This window comes from Oxyura jamaicensis, chromosome 15, assembly GCF_011077185.1.
Source record: "Oxyura jamaicensis isolate SHBP4307 breed ruddy duck chromosome 15, BPBGC_Ojam_1.0, whole genome shotgun sequence".
NCBI lineage: Eukaryota > Metazoa > Chordata > Aves > Anseriformes > Anatidae > Oxyura > Oxyura jamaicensis.
Window position 1 is genome coordinate 5,106,913 of NC_048907.1, and position 25,170 is coordinate 5,132,082.

General features: G+C 58.9%; 4 protein-coding genes across 4 annotated transcripts in view; 1 reads left to right on the top strand and 3 right to left on the bottom strand.

Moving 5' to 3' along the window:
- Positions 1-412: 412 nt before the first annotated feature.
- On the bottom strand, positions 413-8,017 carry IQCD (IQ motif containing D). Its single transcript, XM_035341015.1, has 4 exons — positions 6,898-8,017; positions 5,516-5,749; positions 3,768-3,839; positions 413-2,968 (listed from the first exon to the last, which is right to left on the bottom strand). The coding sequence occupies exons 1-4, from the start codon at positions 7,588-7,590 to the stop codon at positions 2,678-2,680; spliced, it is 1,290 nt and encodes a 429-aa protein (XP_035196906.1). The 5' UTR covers positions 7,591-8,017; the 3' UTR covers positions 413-2,677.
- A 10,757-nt stretch (positions 8,018-18,774) lies between these two features.
- Positions 18,775-21,736, bottom strand: SLC35E4 (solute carrier family 35 member E4). The gene is made up of 2 exons (XM_035340469.1): positions 20,371-21,736; positions 18,775-19,329 (listed from the first exon to the last, which is right to left on the bottom strand). Exons 1-2 carry the CDS (start codon positions 20,963-20,965, stop codon positions 18,902-18,904), a joined length of 1,023 nt encoding a protein of 340 aa, XP_035196360.1. The 5' UTR covers positions 20,966-21,736; the 3' UTR covers positions 18,775-18,901.
- A 142-nt stretch (positions 21,737-21,878) lies between these two features.
- Positions 21,879-24,566, bottom strand: TCN2 (transcobalamin 2). Its single transcript, XM_035340467.1, has 10 exons — positions 24,353-24,566; positions 23,864-24,047; positions 23,718-23,780; positions 23,483-23,631; positions 23,210-23,371; positions 22,947-23,122; positions 22,582-22,756; positions 22,306-22,498; positions 22,088-22,209; positions 21,879-22,004 (listed from the first exon to the last, which is right to left on the bottom strand). Exons 1-10 carry the CDS (start codon positions 24,405-24,407, stop codon positions 21,943-21,945), a joined length of 1,341 nt encoding a protein of 446 aa, XP_035196358.1. The 5' UTR covers positions 24,408-24,566; the 3' UTR covers positions 21,879-21,942.
- Positions 24,567-25,012: 446 nt separating this feature from the next.
- The window catches only part of PES1 (pescadillo ribosomal biogenesis factor 1), a 7,068-nt gene continuing 6,910 nt past the window's right edge, over positions 25,013-25,170 (top strand). The window contains exon 1 of the mRNA XM_035340465.1: positions 25,013-25,144. Within this exon, the coding sequence (XP_035196356.1) occupies positions 25,121-25,144 (24 nt within the window). The 5' untranslated portion in view covers positions 25,013-25,120. The remainder of the gene's footprint in view (positions 25,145-25,170) is intronic.

Genomic DNA, 25,170 nt, shown 5'->3' on the forward strand with positions numbered 1-25,170 from the left:
CCGCGCAGGGCCCTGGTGGCCACCAGCTGATGCTGGCCATGAACACAGCCATGGGACTGGCCACCTCAGGCAGCCCAGCCCCTCATCCACCGAGTAAGAGCCGAAACAGTGACAGCGCATCCTGTGCTAACGAGCTGCTGTTTGGGGGCTTCAGCATGCCCGGGGGGACCAGGCCAGCCCTTGGTGTGGAGTCCTTCCATGGCCAGGGGGAGAAGAAAAGCAAGCTGTGGTGGCACCAACACTTATACACCGCAGAGCACCCCAGAAAAAGAAATAAATCGTGGGGACTGAAGGCCAGCAGTCACCACGCCGCTCCTTGCCACCTGAGCCAGGATCTCAGCTGCTTCCTCCTGTTTCCATGCTGGTGCCCCTGTGGGCAGAAGTTGGTCTTGCGTGACAGCTGGGCCATGGATCTACTGCAAGGCAGGGAGGCTGTGCTGGAAGGAGGAGCAGGTGGGGTGACATGAGGCCCACAGGTGACCCCACAACAGTTACAGGGTCCCAGTAGGCTGGCAGTAAATAAAAGTCTTGTGAACAAGTGCCATTAGCACTGAATGGCCAGTCTGAGACTGAGCAGCAGAGAGATGCTGAGGCTGGGGCCAGCCAGTGATGAGCAGCAAGGGGAAAAGAGGCTCCCACAGCCTCTGACACAGGCCTCGGAAACATCTCCAGAAAATGGATTTGGATCCAAGGCTGAGGATCTGGGCCAGGCAGCTCCTAGGGTGAAAAAAGATGTAGCTGAACTCAATCCACTGCTCTGTACAGAGCTGCATCTGCTCTGCTAAAGCTGGTTGAACATTTCCTCGCATTCTGAAGCGGCACCCCTGAGAGACCTTCAACCATGAGTGCCAGCATCGCCAGCACTAGCAGATATTGAGACAGCTTATATGGGTAAGTCCTGTGTCTGGAAACAGTCTGAGAGAAATTTGGACCCTAAAGGCTGAAAGGTTCCCATCAGGTGTTCTGGGACTGCCACCCAGCTGAACATCTCTCCAGATAGGGTTTGGCATCTGGAGGTAACATCTGGAAGTTTTAGAAAAACTCGGACAGGAAGGCATCAAAATCAGCGTCCAACAACCGCTGCACCACGCTGACATTCTCTGTTAAGGGTTTTAAAAAAGCATGTCCAAACCTTCTTTTGCCAAGAACTCAAGGGCTGTGGGTATTTGTAAACCGAAGCCTACCTGGAGATGAAACATTCCTTCTTGGTGTAATCATACCCCAAACTACCCACATGGGTACCAACTTGCGAAAGTCTCCACGGATCCTGCAATCTCTTCTGGCTGCAAACTAGAGAAGAAACCTCCGCTGGCCATGGCTGAGGAGGGATGAGTCTCACCTGATCCTGCCTGTCATAACCTTGGGTCCAGGTGTGGGTGATCACAGCGTGCACTTGGGATCCTGCACAGGACTGGACACACGATGGCAAAAAAACCATGATTCACATCGAGCGTGTTAAGGAGGTGTCACAGTGACCCCGTGCTTTTAACCAAACAATCCAGGGCAGATCTGGCAGGGCCGTGTATTCGGTACACAGGGCTCTGCTGCGTGATCTTCCCCTCGCTGCAAGCTGAGGCTTTGAACACTTCCAGGGCCTCTTTGCCCATGGGAAAATGGTCCCTCTCCGCCTTGGTCTGCATAGCACCACAGTCCGTTTGCTGCAGGTACCCATTTATGAGCAGGGGGTAGAGAGGCAGCCAAGAACTGGGGGCTGCTGGGGCTTTGCAGCCACCATCACTGCCCTCTCCTGGGAAAAGAGTCTGCAGTGACGAGCCACTGAAGTCAGGGAGTGCAGAAATGTCACGGGCAGTCTGGATCAAAAAGCTGTTTACTCTGAGACTTGTTAAATGTGAAGAATATGTGAGAGGAGCTGCCCGGGTCACACTGGTCACATTCAGCAGCCTAGTTCCCCAAGAAAGTAAAACCTCAAAGTCAAACCTCTGTAACTCCACCCGTGCCCAGTTTCAGCCCTGGCAGGCACAGGAGCAAAGAGCCCCATGCTACAGAGTTTCTGCATGGTTACTGACAATGAGAAGCAGAGAGAGGAATTAAATAAAGTAACTCCTGGCCCTGTGAAAGGGAAAGGCTGCAGAGTGCTCTCAGGGCATTAGGCCTTGGAGAATCCAGAGGAGAGTGTGCTGTCAAAACGGGAATAGGCATTAAATGGGGCACAGTTTGCTGCTGGGCTTGGGGAGCAACTTGTATGATCGGGGCAGAGCATGAGCTGGGCTGTGCCACATCCCACCTTCAGATATCCCCTGATGAAAAATGCGGATTTCCAGGAGTGATACCCTGTTGGGCCGTGTGCCATTTCTCTACACCTTGTGTGTCAGTACTGGTGAAAGTTAGGGGTAAAGTTCTAAAGCAGGTGCTGACACACAACCAAAGTATGGGCAAGGAAGAGAAGCCAGGAATCTGCACTCCTGGCCCAGTCCCTTCACCAGGAGACCTCCTCCTCCTTTTCAGAGCAGCAAAGCTAAACCTGAAATGGAGAGACACGTCTTCATGCCACCGCTCTGATAGACCCAATCTACGAGAGGCAGCTCCACCCCTGGACAGCTGGAGCCTTAATGCAAATATTATCTCAACTCTAATGCATTTATCTGGACGAGCTCAGTCTCAGAGGAGTCAGCAGCGTTGCCAGGAGAGGATGAAGGAAAGAAAATAGATTCTGTGATTATTTCTTAGCCTTTTTGTCCTTGCCCTTGCCTTTGCCCTTGCCCTTCTTCTTCTTTTTTAACTTGAAGGTGGACCGAATCAAGTAGCCTCTCCAGAAGGCCTGGATGCGGGTGGCAGCAAGGGTCATGGTGGCCAACTCCTCCAAAGCCTTCTTCTTCTTCTCCTGACATATCCTGCGCTCCTCCTCGATCTGGGAATACTCCTGGAGAAGCAGAGCGTGTTTCTCCATCAGCAGGGACAACTGGGCCTTCTCCTTGGTGTAGGCAGCATGAACCTCCTCATACTCAGCCTATCAAAACAGCAGATACCACGGTATATTCAGCAGCTGCTCCTCGAACACCCCTAGGGAAGGGTTCTTTTACCCAGGCAGACCTGCAGCTGGGAGCTGAGCCTTTCCGAAGGGACAGAAAAGTAGGCATGTGCCCAGAACCCACAGAATTTCAAGAGATGCCAGGTCCTTATGTCTTCATGCTCCTCTGAAAAATACTCCACAACCCTCCCTGCATGGCAAACAGCACTCACCAGGGTCAGGGCCCCTCCTGCATTTTGCTTTGCCAGTAATCCAGCAGTTTTTATCCATCCCCATGGAAGGGCAGGAACATGAAAGCAACTAGGGCCGTCTCAGGGACAAGGTTACGGGTGCTGACATGATTCTCAGCCTCCTGCGGGTAAGCTGGATGCCAAGACAGTGGCACACAGGTGTTAACTTCTTGACAGACATCTCTTGACCGGGTCAGAGGAAACAGGAGCATGATTTAGGCTCATGCAGGACTGAGGACTGAAGCAAAAGTGAGAGCCTTGATTCCTAACAGCAAGAGGATGTGTCTGATAATATGGCACCTCATCTGCCCCCAAATTCTGTGGGATTTAGCAACAGGTGTAACCTTCTCTGAAGCAAAAACAACAGAAAACTCCACGACACACAGGTGGGACAAAAATACCTTTCCTTCTAAAGCCTGTACTTCCTCTGGATGGAGAACTGCCCCTCACTTCCCTGGCCCCCTGTGTGAGAGCCACACGTCCATTTGGACAGCGATCTACCTGAGCGTGTCTCCTCATGGGAGAGCAGAGCGCTTTAGAGAGGATACCTGTTTTTCTGCCATGTCTGTGTCATATTTCTGGATCCAGTTCAGAATTTCCGTCTCTGCTCTGCACTTCCTCTGAAATAAAAAACACGGTAGGTTACCTGCAGGCACTTAAAGTGTAGTAAAAAGCCTGAGCTAGAAAACAGCATCCGAGCTTTGAGCCCCAGCATCATTATACTGGAGTAGAACACCTCCTTGTGGCAAGCTCCCTCCAGCTGACGTGTATTTTGCCCCTGGTTTGGATCTTCTCAGGGGCCAGACCTCCGTTCTCTGAGGCCAAAAGCACCTTGTTTGTTTTACAGTACAGAGCTGGGTGAGGGCTGTGGATCGGAACACGTCTGAGTGCTGTGTTCTGTGGTAGGAAGTGATCGAGCCCGATGGAATGAGACAAGTCATCGAAAAACTGGGGCAACCACCCTAAAACTGAAGCAATAGAGGAATGCTAAACATGAAAGCCCTCCAAATACGGAGCCTCTTAAAACAGAGACATTTCTAGTTGTAAGATGGTTCAACGGTGGCCTGACCCGGCAGTTTAACCAGGTTTAACACCAGATGCTGTATCTGTGCCCCGTGGGAGCATCAAGAAAAAGATCAGCCACAGCCCATCACGAGCCACATGACTTCCTGTATGACACTGGCCCAGGATGTCCCAAGGGCTTCCAGGCCATCACGAGGTCAGACACGGCACTTCCCAGCTATTCACCCCACAAGGACAACCTCAGGCCACCCGGGGCTAAAGCACGTGCTAAGGAAAGGGAAAGGAGATGTCTGTAGTCAGTAAATCTCTCTGCCTGAGCTGAGCAACTCATCACAACTACTACAGTGGCCTGCAGCCTCAGAAGAAACCAGCTGATCAAGCCACTGCATTACAGGAGGCGTAAATGGGTGGCTGGGGTTTTGAACTGCAGCTCTAACTTGTATTTCATGCCTTGTCACTGCCCACCCTCACGGCTGCCTTGTTCTACGTTGCCCAGTGCACGAAGGAAAGATGTCCCATTACCAGAGTGTGCAGTCCTGCCCACGGCAGGCCAGCGCCTGTTTGGGGTAAACACCAAGGAGGAGCAAAACGTAAAGAAAGGAAGCTCTGTCTTTTTTAGCTCCAGATTTTCCGTGCCCAAAGTCACCAAGATGGTGATATCTGTTGGTACAGAGGCCTGAGCCTGCCCACTGCTCCCGTGTCCCTTCTGCGTCTGCTCAGTACTGCAGTCAGTCACACTTCCCCTTATTCATCTCAGCCCTGACTCCTTGGTTTGGGTCTTCAGCAAACTGCCAGACAGACTGGGAACTGCTTATCTCCCGGGGTCACGGCACTCAACCCCGAATACTACAAACAACCAAGTAGAAGAGAAGTTTTTATGTACAGCCTGGATCATGTTTGCTCGGCTTACCCCACACCAAACCCCCGGTTTCTTAACATATGCCTTGCCTGTCTTGCTGTAGCCTTGCTGCTCTGAACTTTGACTAGAGCACAGCCTCTCCGGCACGCAGTGTCACAGCACTACCTGCAGGTGTTTCCTGAGCTGGGTCAGGAGGACCCGCGAGCAGGCTACTTCCCTGGCACCGCTGCAGGCTTGCTTTCCACTGGAATCAGCAGAGCCTGAGGACAGTGTCAGGACACTCTGACAAACAGCGTGTGCATCCTGCCAGGAACTAGCAGGAACCAAGTAATTAGTCGCGGAAGCCAGCCGCCAGACCTAACAGCAGTACTACAGGTTTTAAATGTTGTGTTCTGAAGCTCTCCTCCCATTTACCTTTCTGAGAGCCAGCTCTGATGCTTGATGCTCCAGTACCAGCTTACTGAGTTGTGCTCCTAGCTGCTGAACGTCCTGCTGTAGGCTGGCACACCTGGCCTGAGAAGCTTGCAGCTCCTCTTTTTGCTGTTTTTCTCCTTCCCACTTGACCTGCAGAATGCTGGTCTTGCAGTCTTCAGCTAGATCTTGCATGCTCTTTTTGAGGTCTTTGATCATATTGTCCCTTTTCTGAACCTAGACCCGGAAAAGAAGAAGGAAATACCATCAAGACTTGCAGGTGAGGCATAAAGTAGGCAGAAGTAAGGCACATTGCCAAGGTGGAAGTGATCTAAGAATAGGGACCTGCCATAGCTGGGAGAACAGTCAGATTTCCACCAGCTGCTCCCCTGTGAACCTGTGAATAAAGCTGGAGAAAGAAGGAGCCATACCAAGACCCACTGTCACTGCAGTCTGAGGAAGCCTGCCCAATCTCAACAAGAGCCAAAATAATCCCTCAGGATTCGGATGAGGCTCAGTGCCTGTCTGGGAGATGCAGCTCAGTGGGCTGCCTGCAAGAGAAATCAGCTGGGAGCAGTGAAGCAGATTTGCTCGTTATGCCCTGGACAAGCTGCCAAACTGCACATAAAAAATCTCAATTCACAGATCTCCAAGGAGCAGAGGGGATGGGGAGCATGAGACAAAACCTTCCCCTCTGACCCCTTGTGCAGAAAGGAGAAAGAAAAGCACACACATAAAATGGGGATTGCTTGTCAGGAGTCCAGGGCTTGAATTCTGGCACAGCCCATGGGCTCGCGGAAAGAGCCTGGCGAATGCCCGTTAGTTAATCCATGCCTCAGTTGCCTTCACTGAAAAAAATGAAGAAATGTTACCATCACGTATTAATTATAAATGCTCCAAGGCAGCTAGGATTACTGAGTTGGAAGTCACAGAAATATTGGTATTAAGCAAGAGTGAAGGCAGAGCAGATATTAAAAATGGATTTTAATCTGAGCAATCTCTCCCTGAATGACTTTTCATCGTTTCATCAGCAGTGAATGGAGCCTCTCCCTGGCAGCTGACATTGTAGCCCTGCCAAAACACCACTGCAGTAATTTGTGCCTGTCCTGCAGCTCCTTTTTAAACCCAGTGACTTGTGCCATTTAAGTTGGCCTGTGTGGACAGGTTCAAAACATGCCAAATGCAAGTTTAAAAATGAAGCATCCAGTAGGAATTGTTAAATTACATTTTACAATGAAATAAGCATATTTCAATTTAGGATCTGGTTTAGAAATCATCTCTGGAACCTCCACTTTAGGATCTCTGAGAACGGGGTCAATTTTTAGCTTATCAAAATTTTGCTCCAGTGACCCTTTATCAGAAAACATGTTCTCACACTATTGTACCTCCTCATCTCGAGTACAGATTGCTGCCACCAGTTCTGCCTGTGAAGCTGTGATTGTTTCGGTGTTTTTCTTAATCCGGAGGGAGACATCTTCCATGAACCGACCCATTTCTTCCTCTTCTGTGGGACTAGTCAGGAGTCGCTCAAACACGAAATTCCTGAACTCCCTAAAGGCTTCAATAAACATTTCAGCTGGTGGCTCTCTTGGCCTAGTTTCGTATTTCAGAGCCTTACAAAGTGAAGGGCTGGCCAGTAAAAGTCTCAGGATATTTCTAACAGAACACTTCAGCTCTTGTTCCAGCGAGCAGAGAGAGACCCTTTGCTCCTCAGCTTTCATGGTGTCCTCTTCTTCAGGGCTGGCAAGCAGGTGCTCCATTTTGTTTGAAAGCTTTTGGTGCTCAATTAGCTTGTTTGTGATCTCAGGTCCCAGCAGAGCAGAAAACCTATCCAGCGAGTCGATAATGCGTGGAATCAAGCAGCTCAGCTCCAGCTTGGCAGTCGTCTCATCCAAGACAGATACGACTCTTTCTGTTTCAATGCTATCAGGTTTTAACCAATGTGGATCTAACACCTTCATGGCATCTAACGCCATCGCTGCCTTCTTTGGAGCCGCAATGCCCATTACCGGGGGCTGGTTTCGTTCCTTTGTGCCCTGAGATGACACCTGGAGCACAGCTGGATGCGCTGTAGCCATGCCTTCAGTTCAACACTTGGGAGTTCAGTGTGTCAAGGCCTAGAAGGGCCACAACACTTACACAGTGCAAGAGCACAGGGGTCCCTCTGCTGCTTCTGTTGCAAATTCCTCTTTTGTGGATTTTATTTCTAAAAGGAAAATAGGATAAGAGCATTAGAGGAGCGATGTAATTTGGAAAAAGCCGGGAGTTTCAGATTGCCCCGGAGCTCTCCCTGGGTCTGGGCACACAGGCAGGACACGGGCTCGTACACCAGAACTGGTCTCTGTCCTAGGGAGGCTGTTTAACCCCCAGGGGCATGAGAAGACCCCAGAGGAGGGAAGGAAGCAATAAACCCCTGGCCTCCAAGGCTGGCGGGAGGAAAGCTCCCAGCTCCTTCCCAGCAGCAGCTCAAGAAGGCCCGGCCCGGGGCCTGCGGTCGCTAGGCAACGCGAACGCGGGGGCGGGGCCGCCCCTCCTCGAGCCACTCAGCGTCTTCGCTCGCTTGATGGGCAGCGCCATTGCCCAATGAGAAGCCCCGCGGCGGCCAGAGACCGGCCGGGGTGTTGAGGCGGCCATGTTGGGGTGGGAGGCCGGCGGATGGGAGGGCGGGGAAGGAGCCGCCCCGCAGCGCTGGGCACGCCTCTCCTCTGCACCCCCACCCCCCGCTCCCAGCAGTGCAAAACAAAAATAAAAATAAAAATAAATAAAAAAATAATAAAAAAAAAAACACGGGATGAATTCGGGGCCAGTCGTTGACACCAGGTGACACCAGGTGACACCAGCTGTCTCTCGGGGGAAGCCGCAAGCGCACAGCAGCCCCGCAGCGGCTGCGGGACCCGGCCGGCCCACCCCAGCCGACCCAGCAGCTTTATTTCTGTGCACCTTTATTTCTTTATTTCTGTCCGCCCCTGGGCCAGCACCTGCCGCTCCGGCAGGGCTGCTGCGGGGCCGAGGCAGGATCAGGCCCGTGTGGGCTCTGTGGTGTCGGCTGGACGTGTCCCTGCCAGCCCTGCTGCGTGTCGCCGGGCTGGCTGTACCTGCCGGCCCGGACAAGCTGTCCTTCAGCCCCTAGCGAAAGCACAGAGCTTATCAGAACACCTTTCTGCTCGCTAATTTGGTGGGTGGGATGCTGTGACCACGCTGGATCCAGCCCAGCCCAGCTGCAGGATGAGCAGGAGACGCAGGACTTGAGCACAGCAGGGCCGGAAGGTGAGGGCGGCATGCCCGCGGCTGGATGTTTCCCCTGCCGGTCAGCACAGCACCGCAGAGGGGCCCTGGAGCTGTGGAGAGCTGTGACTTCCTAACGGGGACTTCAGGGCTGAACCCTGACCCCCGTGAGAGGCAAGAGGCTACCACCTCCCCTGCAAGGCCTTCTGGCAGTTAAATCCGTCTTGAAAAGGATGTTGTTTTCCTTCCAAAGCTGATGAGCCTCTTGATTGCTTCGTTTGAAATGGGCCGTGGCTCTCCAAGAAATGCAGACTTGGGCTTCCTGACAGCCGTGACCTCGAGGAGGGATTGAGACTGACTGCTGAGAGTCTGCCAGCTGCATCCTGCACGCCCCAAGTGCACAGCCTGCCTGAGGGACAGGAGGCTTCTTGGAACATACCAGCAGGGGGATGACGGAAAAGCAGTGGGTCGCATCCAAACCTCCTCTAAACTAGGGAAAACATGTAGCACTGCAGCTCGCTCCTGGGCTTGGGTAACTGGAGATGTCCCAGACTTGCAGAGCAGGCTCAGGGCAGCCCAGCTCGTCCTGCAGCATCACACACCACTCTGAGCCAGCAGCAGCTCTTCTGCCCGGAACAAAACCAGGCCAATTTGGGAGCTGTCACTGAACCTGTGTCATCCCAACTGCTCATCCAGAAAAATCTCAGATCCATCCTGAACCAATTCTCTACAACCAAACCCACGAGCCTGCGTCATCATTGCCCTGAGCACCCAGCCAGAGATCCTCAAGGATCCAAACTATGCGGGCAGGGGAGGCAAGAGCGGTGCTGCAAGTGGTGCTGTAAGCAGCACCGCTGAGGTGTTGGAGCTGCTGGTCCACACGCAGCAACCTGACTGAGCCACAGGGGAGCTGTCTTGCCTTGGGGGCATTAAACAGGAGCCAAACCACAAGAAGTGGAGATCTCATAGCCATGGGACAGGACTGTTGGGTGGCAGTGGGGACAGCAGGAACGCGCAGGGAGGCGTTGCTGGCCCTTGCAGCTGCTGGCTTTGCCCACTGCTCTCCAGAGCCGGGTCCCAGCACCTTGTTGGTGGCAATGCCCAGGCTTTGCTGAGCAGGGCACATGCTCCCATTTACAGCAGGATACACTGACCCCTTTGCCTCCCCAGTGGCTTCAGGAAGGATGACAGCTTTGGTCCAGGAGTTGTCTCCAAGGAGCAGCAGGGGCACAGGAAGTCATGTGAAGACCTAAGAGCAAAACAAAGGCACAAAGAGCTCTGCTTTCCCTTTGGAGGCAAAGCAGGCATCATGCTGGGAGCACATGCAGACAGCAGGCAGCAGCTAACACTGCTTTGTGGGCCTTTTTTCCCATCCAGCTGCTTCCTCCTGTGGAGAACAACTAAGTAAAACAAGCCCAGCGAAGCCTCAGCGCTGCTTTCAGGAGACGCTCACAGGAACTGCTATTTCTGTTCCACTGCACATCCACGTCAGGGGCTTCCAGAGCTTGCTCCAGGTCAGCGCACACACCTGCAACGTAGAGCTCAGTGAACACAGTGGGCATTATATCAAACACGTCCAGCTTGAGCACGTGGGCACCAAGGGAGCCGTGGTGCTCAAATGAGGCTGCACCAAGCGGCTCCCACCTGGCCGTCAGGCTGTCGGTGCTCCTTCTTGCCTGCATGGGGCTGTGGGCAAGCCACCCGCCTGTGCTAGCGCTTCCCTGGGGCATCTCAGCTCTGGCCTCTGCCACGTGGGGAGATGCTTGGAGGGGTGAGCTCTGTCACCTCCACACATCAGGGTCACATCAGCAGGGGACGGATGTCCCCGTTCCCCGTGCCAGGTGCTGCCCGGGGTCCCGGCGCAGGCTCGGTGCCGTTTCGGAGATGGATGGATGGATGCAGCCGGTATTGTGGCAACACAGCGGAGCAGCTCCCGGGTGGCTGACGGCAGAGCGCCCCGAAACTGCGAGGCTGGTGGAGAGGAGACAAAATCCAAATCACAAAATGGGAAGGCAACAAGTGAGCAATCATTTGCTGCTTCTCCTAGTGAAAAAAAAAATAAAATAAAAAAAAAAAAATGGGTGCATGAGGAGAATTTGCCCAGACAAAATAAACAAAAAGGACTTTTCTTCACATAGGGTCATTAAACGCTGTGGCTTGCTGCCCCAGGATGCTGCAGAGGGCAGGGACGTACAGAAGGGTCCAAAGGGCACAGAGGGGAGGTCTGCTGCAGCCCAGCAGCACGTGGGGAAGGGTCGCTCCTTCCACTGCCCCCTGGGGATCCCTCCCTCTGTTTTCATCGTGCTCCACACGTCTGTCACCTGCCCCGGGGATGCGGGCCGCAGGAGCTGGGTGCACTTTTGGCTGGGTGGCGTGTTCACAGCTGGCAGCTCCAGGAGGGATTCACACAAGAGCTGAAGTGTTGTGTGGTGACACGTGAGTGTCTGCACCAAACCCAGAAGCCCTTACTCAGTGTTAGACCAGCCCGTTCCTCCCAGCATTTTCCCACAAGGGAAACCTGGGGGTGGCCAGCACAGGTCACCTCAGGTTCCTCTAAAACTGCCCTGTGCTATTTGCCTGTTGGCGCTTCCTTGCTTTTCACCTCAACACATCTCATCTTGTTTTTCAACTAAAGCCATCCGCAGTAGGCAGACACCAGCCTGTCACCGGTACCGACATTTACTGTCTGTCCTACCCAGTGACTGTCACGGTGAAGCACTGATCCAGATTTTCCTCTCCATAGCAGGAAAAGTCTGCGGATGCAGGGCTGCGAGGCGGTTACCTCTGCTGGTAATTTCTCCTGTCCATCTGGATGTCACCACTAACAATGCCACTGGTACTGGGCAGGATCCAGGCAGCAGCGTGGAGGAGGCAGACTGTCCACCACTGAGGTCGAGAAGGAAGGATCCGTCCACTCAGGTGTCTGAGTCTGGCTGAATTACCTGAAATTCTTCTAAGGAAGAAGAATTAAAAATGGTCTCTCTGTTTTCAGGAGCCAGAGATTAGGGGAAGTTTGTTGTTTCTTTGAAAAATAGCCTTACAATAAACTGAGAAGACATATTTCATCGTCAAGGACTGATGCCTCCAGATTTTGGGACACCAGACTGTAACTTGCCAAGTGTGCTGTCGTGCCATCAGAGGGATATGTAGATGCCTTTGGGTCTTCTGAAAACTCTCTTCAGAAATCCCAGCCAAGGGGGACATTTTGAAGGTACTGAGCATTTTCTAATTCAGTGAAGAGACTGAGAATGTGACAGCAATATTCCAGCGTCCAATTATTCCCTCAGGGCCATCGGGAAACATTAAAAAATCGCTCTGCTTCATCTGAAGCGAAAAAAAAAAAAAAAAAAAAAAAAAAAAAAAAAAATTTATGTTAAGAAAATCCCAACACCGCAATGCAGGAATCTGGCTGAAAAAAACAGGCCACCATGAGACTGTAGCATCTCCTCCACCGCAAGTCTTGAAAACAAGTTGGATGGACATATTTTAAAGGAAAGTCAAGCTATACCTAAATGCTACAGCACCACAAGGACCAGGCTGGGTGGTCGGTGTAAATCTCTCCCGTTCTGTGCATTGTCCTTCCGCTGAACCCCAGCCTGCTGCGGGTACGCAGCTGTTGTTCTGAAGGTCTGGGTTTGGGTTTGGGGTGGAGGAAAGCGACCGATTCTGCCTGACCAACTAAATGTCTGCTGCTGACCTCGGCTTGTCCAGCTGACTGCTTCAGTGCCTCGAGGCATTCTCCTTCAATAATTCATCCTTTTTTTTTTTTTCCTTGCATCTTAAGTTACCAATCCTTCTTCTTTTCCCTAATAAGAGATTCATTTATCGCCCTGAACCTCTGATCACATTTCTGAAAATTCAGCCAGCTGTGAAATGTGTTGTTTGGATCTTCTCAAAAGGCACAAGCAAGAAATAATAATAAAAATAATAAATAATAATAAAAAATCTACAAAAGCCCTTTTACATTGCTTTTCTGTTGCCTGGGAGGAAAACAGCCCATTGGAAGCTGCCCTGCTCCCCTACTTGTCCCCAGCCCACAGCCCAGTAACTGCAGCAGCCCCATCGATTCAAAAGGCAAACGGGCAGCAACGTGCATGAGCGAGGGATCGTGCCGGTTTATTGCTGCAGCGGGCTGAGCACCAGCTTCCAGACAGGACAAGCTGAAAACGAGAGTGGGTGGACAAGAAATGCAGCGGAGCCAGTGCGGGGCAGCCCGCGGGAGGAGCTCTCTAGGCGTGTTTCCCCATCCCTCCTGGGCCAGCAGCGGCTGCGTCTTGTGCCCGTGTCCCTGTGCCCACAGCCGGGCCGCTGGTGGCAGGGACAGACGATTTCCCACCTCTGCGACTGAACACTTCCAGAGATTTTTCAAACCTTTCGGACACTTTCTTCCTCTGTGCCATTTTTCTCTCCTGCTCTTTCAAAAACTGCTGCTTCAAATGCTTGTGGAAACGTTCCGTCTTCTTTTTGGCCTCTTCAAAGTGTTTTACCTTTAAGACAGTAAACGTAAGTCCTTATAGCCACTTTGCTAAACACGACATAAAGAACTGCAGAGTGATTCTTGTCTTTGGGGAGAGAGACATCCTGCCAGATCCCACACTACCATCAAGGCTGAAAAACTAAGCAATGAAACCCCGAAATCCAGAAGTATCACTCTGAACATTGGTCTGACAAACCATTACTCAACTCATCCTGCCTCCCTCTCTGCACTCCAGTAAGAAGCAGGTCCGGAGGGCAGTGCCCAAGCTCTTTCGCATGCTTGCAGTTCTGATGAGCTAGGTGCCAAGCCTGACCCGGCATCTCAGACCCAGTCCATCACACTGGTAACAAAAACCCACATTACAAAACCAACTTTTGTGGTCATCTGATTTCAGCGGGCTCCTGACGAGAATTTACTGGGTGAGGTAAGGAGCTTTGTGCCACCTGTGCACGGCATGCCTGCAGTCAGCGTGCACGCCCCTGGGCTCTCAGCTGCGAGCAGAAATCTGCCCCCAAGGGGGGCACAAACCCAGGGCGCCCAGCCCAGGTGCCGAAGCAGAGCATGGGGCTTGCTTGTACCCTTGCAGTGGCTGCTCTGCCCCGAGTCCCTGGAACTCACGCACCATAAATGCTATCCTGGGCACGCAGCTGCCTAGCGGTGACCTGGGGTTGGGGACAAGGGAATAGCAAACGGAGGAAAAGACATCTCAGCTCTCCCGTGTGAGGCTGTCGTCCCCCTGGCAGCAGACAGAAGCCTCCTGCTGGAAGCACTCACAGCGGTAGGGTGGACTTTACAGCCCTGTTTTATAAAACATTGATCTAAACCAAGGAACTGCTGAAATCATGATGCTTGGGCTTTCTGACCAAAGCAGGAAGGCAAAGTTCCCTGGCACACCTGCAGTAAGGTGAGGGGGGAGGACTCAGGTGGTGCTCGATGGGTACCAAGGACAAAAAGCCTGGCTGCACAGGAGGCGAGAGGAGAGCTGAAGGGGGCTCATCAATGTGTGACCGTCCAGCTCTGTCTGATGACACCCTAAATCCTAATTCTGGATGCCACCTGGCATCCCCCTGTTCCTGCAGGAGAGGGTACAGCTAATGAACCCATTACTGCGGGGCTCAAGGTGGGAAGCACTAAAGGAGCAATCAGACTGCTGAAATCTTGCAAAACCTTTGACTCATCCCCGTTCTTGGGAGGCCACGTGTCAGCACTTCACCCATTTCTCAACATTTAGCTGTTTTAGGAATGACATCTAAGTGCAGGTGAAGTCTGACCGACAAGGTCTGTCGCTTACGACTCCAAAACACAGCTGACCTGCAAAGGTCGTGCCGAAGGCTGCCTGAGAACCTAGGGCTTCCCCCCCACACCCCCCATAACACCCCCAGGCATTTGCTTCTCGCCCTCCCCATGGACAATCCCCAGCAGAGACCTTGCAAAGTCTCAGGCATCTGCATCTGGACCCTGCAGACTGAAGATTTAAGGCCCAAAGTGATGATTTCATGGTTCTGAGGAACTGAGACCAAAACATTTGCCCAAGACATTCCTCCAGCCTCATGTCATCTGCGGGTCTTGCTGCCAAGGGAGGGGAACTCCCTGTGCTTTTCCAAAACACGGCACCACAAACACAGCCAAGCGCAGAGCTTGTGCTGGCAGGGGGCAAAGGCCCAGGGCTGGGGCGGGGTGGAGGCCATCACCTTCTTCTCCAGGAGCAGCAGGGCATGGCGGCTGGTGCGGCTGGATGACTTGGGCAGGGAGCTGTGGGGGCCGTGGCCTCCCACCTCGATGTCCGAGTCTACAAAGCAGCTTTGGGCGAGAGGGCATCGTGTCACACAAAGCGGGGTGCGAGCAATGCCCCCCGGGCCTGTTTTGGGGTGCCAGGAAGGGGACCTGGGTTGGCATGGATGTGTGTGTGTGAGAGGGGTCCCACCGACACCAGGCCGGTGTGAGGGGTCCCACCATCCCCAGACCAGTTTAAGGGTATCCCACCACCCCCCCGGCCGATGTGAGGGGTCCCACAGCCCCGCACCAGGGCCTGGTGAGCTCCCTGCTCTGGGGCGGTGGGAAGAAGGTGACCCGGGGCCGCGCACCGCCTGGCTCCTCCATGGCCCCGTGTCCTGCCGTTGTGGGCGCGGCGCTGCCATGGGAGCAGCAGGGTGGGGAACGTGTCCCGGCCTCAGCAGCACGGGGCCTGGCAGGAGACAGGGAGCAGGGGACGAAGGACAGGAGGGAGAAGGGGAGAAGGGGACGGGGACGGCCATGTCCCAGCCCACCCCAGCCCCACTCCTCACACACACGGTAGTGTCCTCACCGGGAGCCGCATCAGCACCGTCATCAACGTCTCGCTGGCGGTGGGCAATGCGCTCCACCCCGGCGTCGAGTACCTGCACATCCCCGTGCCTGACATCCTCATCGCCCGCATCGCCGCCTGCTCCGACACCATCACCGACAGGATCCGCAGCGTGGGCAGGTGCGGGGTCCGAGCGCTGCTGCGCTGCGTGGCTGGGGTGAGCTGCTCGGTCACCATCTGCACGGCCTGCCTCATGGAGCACCACGCCATGTCGCTGGCCAGAGCCCACGCCTGGCTCCCAGGAACCGAGGGGAAGCTGTGCACCAGAGCTCTGAAATAAACTCTTGTTATCCAAGAGGGTTGTGGCGTGGAGTCTGTGCTGCTAAAGGTGTGAGGGACGGGGGACGTGAACAGAGGCAGTTGGGGCTTGCTGTAAATACAGCCGGTTTCCTCGCATCGTTTGTATCGGGGTCCCGTTGGTAAGTCTGAAGTCAAGCGTCATCTGCCGAGTGTTGTTTAATTCCAGCCCAAACTGTGCTTATAAAGCAGGACAGAAACTAGCTGCGACTCAGGATACTTGGAATGGGACCAATGTTTGTTCTTCCTGAGATATGACTCTGGGTTTTGACACAGCAACCCGAATTCCGGTCATCTGCTGCATTTCAGAGAGGCCGGGAAGCGTGCAAACTCAAGTGCTGGGAGAGAATTAAGTCCTGAACCCTTCTCTTCCTCCTCCTGATTCCCCCGGCCTTTTTTCAGAAGGGGCCCCGGCCTCCCTCAGGAGCCCCCTCTCTCTGTGGATGAGCAGCTCGGAATGAGCCCCACTCATAATTCTGGACGTGTTTATCACAGCGTGAAGTCTCCAGCTCCAGCAGCTCCATCATGACTGGCAGTAACAGTTTTTTGGCTTCATTTTTCTGGACTCAGATGGGCCCTGCGTGGAGCAGGACGGAACAGGATCTGCTCCACAAGGCCGAGGAGGAAAGGAAGGTCTCGGGCTGTGCCACCGGCCGGGCGAGGCTGCAGTTAGTGACTGCGGGGTCATCCCCCAGCTCTGCAGTCGCACACCGGGCTTTCCCTCTGCAGAACAACGGGGCCACAAGCCCTCGCAGGTGCTGCAGGGGTCTGCCTCTTGTGTGCCTGCTGTGGTACCACCCAGGGCATCACCAGGGTTTCGCAGCAGGCTTCAGTTTTTCGTAGCGATCTTCAGTGATTTATACAGTAATTAGCACACTCCGAACAGCCCCCTTAAACATTTGTATCTTAGGCACCTGCTTCATGATATAAAGTTCAGATATGTCATCAAAATAAAGCACAATTTAGATGTCTTTATGCTCCTGCCATTTCATCTGTTACAAACCGCCCCCTGCTAACGCAGTAAGCCTCACCTGAGGGCAGCAGCTAATCCCCCACCCTGCAACACAGAAAATTTCCACGGGGTGCTAAAGGCACGCGGCTGGCTCAGCGAGGCCGGCCTGAGCCTCCTGCCCTGCTCCGGAGCCTGCGCCACGGTCACAGCCCAGCCCCGGCGTGCCTCGCCAGTGCCCCAGAGGGAGATCTGGGGAGCAGTTTAAGAGCTCAGAGAGGAGGAGCCGCCACCTGACCATGCCCCTTTGGGACACCCAAGCAGCTGGTACTGGGGGAATGCCACCGGGCTGAGATCATGGCCTGAAATACCCGGGGACAGCAACCAGGCCAGACCCTTTACGGGCAGCATAACCCCTCCAGCACAAAGCAACCCATGGGACCCCTGTGCCCAGCCTCCAGCCTGGAGCCAGCCCCACTCTGGGACCAGGCCAGCATACAAAGTGGTGGAAGAAAATTGCTGCTTGGGAAGCCTGGCTGGGCGGGCTGGTGGTTTGCAGGGCTGGAGCCCAGCCAGGGCAGTGGCTGTGCTCACAGTGAGGGTGAGGTGAGTCACAGGGCTGGAAAAGGGCTGGGGTGCTCTCAGCCCCGGGGCAGGGTGAAGCCCATGGGCACGGCGTCCCCTGGGAGCTGGGGCGCCCAGCCGGTTCCAGGTGCGAGGTCACCACAGAAGTCACGGTAGGAGTACGACAAAAATAGAGCTTTATTTCAGGACGAGTGCAATCAGAGCTGTCCTTGGCCCCGACACAGGCCACTGCGCGCTGGTGCCAGCGCTCCTATTGCAGAGCACCTGCGGGTGCGCAGCCGTGTCCGGTGTGCACACAGTTGGGCTGGCACTCACACGCGTTGTCCCTTTGCATGTGCCATGCCACCGCTCCATCAGAGGCCGGTGAGCCCTGGAGGAGCGTAACGCCCACTGGGGACACCAGCACCGCGCTGGCACGCAGCACGATGAGGATCCGGCGCGCTCCATCCCGCGGGGGCACGAGGTGTGCATGCAGATGCCCCACGTGTGCACCGGGCTTACTCCACCCAGCAGAGCTCAGTAGTGATGCACACACACGTGCACACGTACACACACACACACATCTGCTGTGCACAGAGATGTGCTTGCACACGGAGGCTGTGCGCACACACGTACACACAGCCCGTGCACCCTGCACACACACGTACACGCACGCATAAGGCTCTGCACATGCACTTGTGCCCCCCGTACCTGTACACACCAACACACACGTGCCCCATGCTCACAGCCGTGCAGAGAGAGCCACTCGCATGTGCAGAGCCTGTGCCCCCCAGCACACACATGCACACCTGCACAAAACACTCTGCGTGCACACACACTGCGCACAGGGAGCCTGTGCCCCCCAGCACACACGCCTACACGTGTGAGACCTGCTTGCACACGCAGAGCCTTTATGCACCAACACTCGCGTGCTCCCTGCACACACAGCAGAGGTCCACTCACACTTGCAGAGCCTTTGCACACCTGCACGCACTTGCCCCCCGCACACAGCTGTGCACACAGACACCCCCTTGCACATACAGAACCCGCGCACTGCGGCGCGCTGGTGCGTACGCAGAGCTCTGCACGCCAGCACTTATGTCTGCATGTGACCATGAGCGCTGGCATCAATGTGTGCGTGCAGAGCTGCGCACACTAGCACGCATGTGCACAAAGGGCCTGTGCACACCGGCACACATCTATGCACGCAGAGCTGTGCGCACACACGTGCGTGCGGTGCTCTGAGCAGCAGCAGGCATGTGTGTACCCAGCACCATGCACCCCAACAAACGTGCACACAGAGCCACGCATACAGCACACCCAAGCGCACAGTGCCGCGCACACCAGCACACGTGTGTGCACGCAGTGCCCCCCACGCTGGCACAATGTGCACGCGGTGCCACGCACACGTGCACGCGGGGCCACGCACACCAGCACATACGTGTGCAGGCAGTGCCGTGCCCACCGGCACACAGGCACAGGGCAGTGCCCGGTGCTCGCCGCCGTCCCACCATCCCCGTGGCTGCCCCATCCCTACTCGCGCCTGGGGGGGCCGCGGCCCGGCCACGCTGCCCAGCGCCTCGCGACGAGCTGCGGCTGGTGGTACATGAACATCCCGGCCAGCGTCAGCCCGATGCCCAGGTAGCTGAGCCCGCTCAGGTGGCTGCCGAAGAGCAGGCGGGAGAGCAGGAGGTTGCCCACCACGGTGAGGTTGCCCAGGAGGTGGATGGTGAGGGCGGAGGTGAGGGAGAGGACGCAGAAGCTGGCCAGGTTGTAGAGGACGGAGCCGAGGCAGCTGAGCAGGATGCAGCCCCAGAGGGAGCCGTCGTAGCGCAGGACGCCCTCCCAGGCCGGGGCCACCTCCAGCGCCATGGCCGCCCCAAACAGGAGCCAGAAGCTGGGCAGGGCGGTGAGGCAGAGCAGGGAGACAGCGTCCAGCCGGTCCTCCTGCAGCAGCAGGCCTGGGGACAGGGGGGGACAGTCAGCGGGAGCTCCCCACCCAGTGCTGAAATCCCCAGAGAAATCCCGAAAATCGCTGCAAAGGGGGATGTGGGGAGCAGCCCCGTCTGCGGGGCCGCAGGGACAGGAGCTGCTCCTGGCCCTGCTGAGGCAGCTCGCAGGGTCCTGGGGTGTCCCCCAGCCCGGGGACCGCAGGGACGTCACAGCACGTGCCCAGCACTCATCCTGACGCCAGTGCCCAACCCTGCGGTGCCTGCGTGAGTCACAGGCTCCAGCCACCGCAGTGGAGGAAACGATCCCTTCCCAGCCGAAAAACAAGTGAGCTCGGGGCCAGACAGCTCCTCTCTGCTGCCTGCCAAGGACATCGCGGCCCGCGTGGCCCCGCTGCTCCCACAGCACCCAGGGGCCCCATGTGGGGACAGTGCTGCTCGGTGCTCAGGGATGATGCCGCTCAGCAGGGGGACTTGTAGGGGCTGCGGACCCAGCCACTCCATGGGGAGGGGACAGGAACAGAGGGGAGCAGCCTGCGTGCCTCCGTGCTGGCCAAAGGCACTGCCACCCCCATGGCCACAGCACATGGGAAAATGTCCCTGGAGCTGGCCGGTGTGCCACCGCAGGGACACCAATGTGTTTGCTCCTCGCCAACGAGCCAGGGTCACCTCGGGCCAGGATCATGGGACAGCCCCCAGGGCAGGAAGCCAGGGGGTGAGGGTTGCACAGGGGTGGCAGGAGGGACAGAGCGGGCAGGGGGTGACGCTGAGGGCAGGGTGGCACCGGAGCTGAGGTGGCCCTGGGACCAGATGGCACTGAGACCAGGTGGGCGGGGAGTGGCACTGGGGTGAGCGGACACTTTGGTGTCACCAGGCCGGGGGGGGGGGCACTGGGACAGCGACATCCCCAGCACCAGAAGCAGCGGTGACACCGGTATCGAGGGTGGCGGAGGGGACCGGAGTGCCACAATGGTTGGGGTGCTGATGGCACACCCTGGGCGCAGCACCGCCACCAGCACTGGGACACCCCGGGGGCGCGCGGGCGGCACTTACTCTGCTGCAGCGACTTGAGGGCGCGCAGGACGGTGGCGGCGAGGAGGACGCAGCCGCCGGGCTGGTGGAAGTGGACGCCACCGGCGATGCTGCAGGCGGCCCCGGCGCAGACGGGCCCCATGGCCGCGTACTGTAGCGGGTGGTGCCGGCGGCCCCGCAGCAGCGCTGACAGCAGCAGGGTGGCAAGCGGGGCGGTGGCGTGCACGGCCTGCGCCGCGTCCAGCGGCACCAGGCTCAGCCCCAGGTTGCCCAGGGCCACGCTGCCGCAGAAGGTGAGGCTCAGCAGGTAGATCCTGGCACGAGGACGGACGGATGGCGGTGGGCCCCGCGCCCACCCCAGCGGGTACCCCAGTGCCACCGCCGCCAGCATGTGCAGGGACGACAGCAGCAGCGGGTAGCGGAAGCCGTGGGCAGCGAAAATCCATTTGTTGAGGCCAGCCAGGGCAGTGCCGGTGCCCAGCCAGGCCAGCACGGTGAGGGCCAGCGGCAGGGGCGGCCCCGACAGCTGCCACCCCGGGTCAGGTCTGCGGGGCTGGAGGGTCCCGCTGGCGGCCGTCATCGCTGCTTCATCGCCGCCGGGGCACCGCGGGCACATGGGCACCGCTGCCACGCCGGCCGTGCCGGTGCGTGCGGTGTCCCCGGCTCCTCCCGGCGTCGGCGTCACCTGCCCAGGGTGGGCCCGCAGAGGGGTCAGCCGCGGGGTGCCATGTGCAAGCAGCGCCGGCACCGAGGAGCAAGAGGAAAGTTTGATGGCGGGGAGCGAAGGCAGCGAGGCTCCTCCCCACCGGGCCGCCGCACGTCACCGCGGTCGGCAGTGCGGGCGTGCGGCGGTGCGGGCCTGCGGAAAACCGGGGGAGCAGCACGGCGAGCTGGGAACCGGCGGCAGCGGCTGCGTGTTCCCCCCCGGAGCCGCCCGCAGCCGGAGGACCGGAGGCGGTGGGAGCACAGGCGGCCTCCATGGTGACGGCGGGGCTGCGTCAGTGTCCCCGGCTGACTCACGCCGGGGCGGGCGCCATCGCTCGCCGGCCTGGCACGGGCACCGGCATCCCCGCCCAGCGCACCGCCTGCCCTGGCACCGCTCCCCGCCAGCTGCCCCCGCCCCGGTCTCGTTCTGGGAGGGGATTAAATCTCACGGGGTTTCCATGCACGTTTCAGACAGAAGTGCCCTGGCACCAGTCCCCACGCTGGGGCCACCACGGTCCCCACCGATGCCAGTGCCCCCAGCCCCTGGGGTGGGGGGAGATGTTGTCACCCCCAGCTGCTAAAATTAGGAGGTGTGTGGAGGGGACTCTCCCTGCTCGTGCCTTGTCCCGCTGCTCACAGCTTCAGGCTGCCCCACAAGCACCCTTGGGGGCACTGCGCACCCCAAAACCCAGGGGCTGTCAGCCACCAGAGCGGGGACAGGACCAAGGAGCTGCCGGTGCCCAAGCAGGGAGCCCGGGTGCGCCCATCCCACTGTCCTCATCCTCACCCTCCCCGGCGCACAGAGAAAGCACAGCACAGCCGGGGGATGCTGCAGAGTTTCATTGTCATCGCCCCCATCAGCCGGGGCAGCAGCGGGGGCCCCCCCGCCTACCACTTGCTCAGGCGCAGGATGACGGTCTCCCCGTCCTCCGGTCTGTAGTCAGCAACACCTGCGGAGAGAAGCAGTGGCCGGGGTGGTGGTGAGGTCGTGAAGACAGAGCCGCGTCCCCGTCACCCCCCAGCACTCACTCACCCATCTGCAGGCTGCTGCCGAGGCCGCCCAGCAGCTGCCAGTAGTGCCGCTCCTGCGGCTGCGCTGCCAGGCCCAGCACCGAGGTCAGGAAGGGGCCCTGGGAGGTGTCCTGGGTCTCAAACCTGGGGGGCAGAGGAGGGTGAGGAGCCCGAGGGTCTCAAGGGTGCCAAGAGACCCTGCCAGGGTCTGGGCCCACCCCGGCACATGGGGTAACGCACGTGAAATTTTGGGGTCCCTGCGCTGGGGCCACCCTGAGCAGGTCCAGGAGGGAGGCGCCGGTGGGCACGGGCACCGGGAGGTCATAGAGCAGGTGCTGGGGGCACGGTGGCACCGGGCACTCCACCACCAGCCGCACCATCATGTTCCCCGGCCCCACGGACAGCGGCTCGAGGGCGAGGGGCGTCAGCGTGTCTGTGACAAGGACAGCCACCATGGTGGCATCGGTGCCAGCCCTGTGCCGGCCCCCTTGTCCCCACCCTGGCCCCAGCTCCTACCCGGCTCCTCCTTGCACTGCATGGAGGCGATGTCCAGGTAGCTGCGGCCGTGTAACACAGGCAGTGCCTGAGCCATGGCTGCAGCGCTGGTGAAGGCGTCCAGGCGCTGCAGCAGCGCGGCCATGGCCCGGCCGTACGCCGGCTGCGTCCTGCACTTGTCGGTGGCGATGAAGACCTGGGAGGAGAGGGAGGAAGGGTTCAGGGCAGGGCTCAGGCTCAAAGTGAGGGGAGGAGTGGGTCAGGGCACAGTGCCGTGGGCATGGTGCTGCTGTGGTGCCGGACACCTGCACCCACACCTGCACCCTGCACGTGCCTGCAGGCACCCATGCTCTTAAGCTCGCACATGCACCTGCACCCGCGCCCACCTGCATGGCCAAGGGGGTGCTGAAGACATTGCCGATGAAGCCGTCCTCGCTCTGCGCCGCCACGAACCTTGCTCTGATGCCACGCACGGCTGCCCGCAGCTCTGCTGCCAGCCTGGACCTGACGAGCTGCTCCCGCTCCAGGCAGGCGAAGGCCAGCGCCGCCACCGCCTCTGTGTCTGCGGGGATGCCCCGTGTCACCCTGGGTGCCGCACAGCCACCCCGGTTTGTCCTTCTAGGTCCCCAAGGGTCCCGCGGCCCCTTACCCACAGTACTGCTGCCTGCGTGCCGGAACCGCCTGTGCTGCTCGGCCACCAGCAGCCGCTGGATCACCTCCTCACGCACCCGCTTGTGGTGGATGCACAGCGCCAGCACGCCAAGGCTGTACTGGTAGTAACTGGTGAGGGGGTGGCCGTGCCGCCGGGATCCTGGGGACAGGACACCACTGTCACCAGGGCCAGCTGGTGGCCCTGCCGGGGCCAGGGATGCCAGCACCCAGCTGGGTGACCACCGTGGCCGCCCTCTGGAGCCATCCCCACCTTTCCAGTCCTTCTCCAGGTAGTACTTGAGCCATGTCACCAGGAAGCGCTGGGGACCGGGGTCCGGTGGGGGGCAGGTGGCCCGCAGCCCCAGCAGGTACAGCGCCAGCCGCCCCGTCTCCGGCCACTGCGCTGCCGCCCTGGTGTCCCTGCAAGCAGCGGGGTCGGCGCTGGGGAGCTGCCACCCCGCTGCAGAGGGACCCACGCTGTCCCCGTCCCCAACCTCATCACCTACGTGCTGTGCTCGGCATCCCGGTGGCGATGGCCGTGGGACGAGTGGCTGGCTGAGTCCAGGCTCCTGCAGGGATTTGGCATCAGCGGGACCAGAAAGGGGGTCAGCGAACGTCCCCTTGTGACACAAGGGGGTTTCAGGGGACCTACCGGCCGTAGCGTCCCTGGAAGGTGTCCCGCAGCCGCTCCAGGTAGCGTTGCTCAGCACGCAGGTCATGCTCACCGGCGAGGCGCAGGCCCACGTAGACTCCGGGGTCAGCATCCAGCCCCGGCTCCACTGCCAGCCCCAGCAGCCTCGCACTCAGCACCCTCACCGCCGCCTCGCCCGGCGCCCCTGTCCCCGGGGGACCCCCGAGGCGTGAGGACGGCAGCGGGTGCGAGCCCCCAGCCCGGCACCGGCCTTTCGGGGGGACGCGGCGTGGCGGTGGGGACGCGCTCCCCACCGGGACACCCCCACCCCGCTGCGCGCCCCCCGCCCCGTGCAGCCGAGCCCCCGAAAGTCACCGAAAAGCCGGGGAGAGGCAAAGCCAAAGGAGGTGGGAAAAGGGGGGAAGAGAGGAGGGCAGCCCGGTGCCGCCCGCAGCCCGGCCGGCGGGGAGGGGGGGGTCTCCGGGTCCGGCCGGGGGTCCCCGTACTCACGGCAGCCCCGGGCGGGCAGCGCGGCCGCCGGCAGCAGGACGAGGAGCAGCCACATCGCGGCGGGGCGGCGGGGGCCCGGCCGGGCAGCGGGGGGACTTTGCCCGGAGCCGGGAGCGGAGCGGGGCAGGGCGGGCAGGGCGCCGCGCCCCGGGCAGCGGCAGGCGGGGGGCGGCCGGCACCGGGCGGACACGGGGCGGGGACGGGGACGGCTGGGGAGGGGCGGGGCGGGCGGCGGGACCGGCGGTTGGTGTCGGTGTCAGCCCCCGGTGCCCACCCCGGGCTCAGTCCCGGTCCCGTGCTGATGTTGGTCCCGGTGCCACCCCGGTGCCCAGCCCGGAGGAGCCCCGGTGCAGGTATCACTCCCGGTGTCACTCCCGGTGTCACTCCCGGTGTCGGTCCCGGTGCCACCCCGGCCCCATCCCGGCCCGGTCCCGGTGCCACCCCGGTGCCCGCCCCCGACCATCCCCGGTCCCATCCCGGGCCCAGCCCCGGTGCCCGCCCCGCCCCTCCCCGTTCCCCCCGCCCCTTTCCCCTCCTCTCCCTGGGCTGCCCGCGGCGCGCCTGCCCCGAGCCGCTCCCCCCCGAGCCCTCCGAGCCCCCCGAGCCCCCCCAGCCCCCCAAGACCCCCCCCCGGCACCCCGCGGCTGGGCGCAGGGCGGCGGCTCCGGCCGGGGCAGGCGGCGCGTTGCGGCCCCGCGCAGGCGGGGCGGGGGCAGCCCGGGGCCTGGGGAGCGGCGGCACCACGCGGGCGGCGGTGGTGGAGGAGCCATGGGGGGGCTGGAGAAGAGAAAGGTACCGGGGGGGGGGGGGGGGGGGGG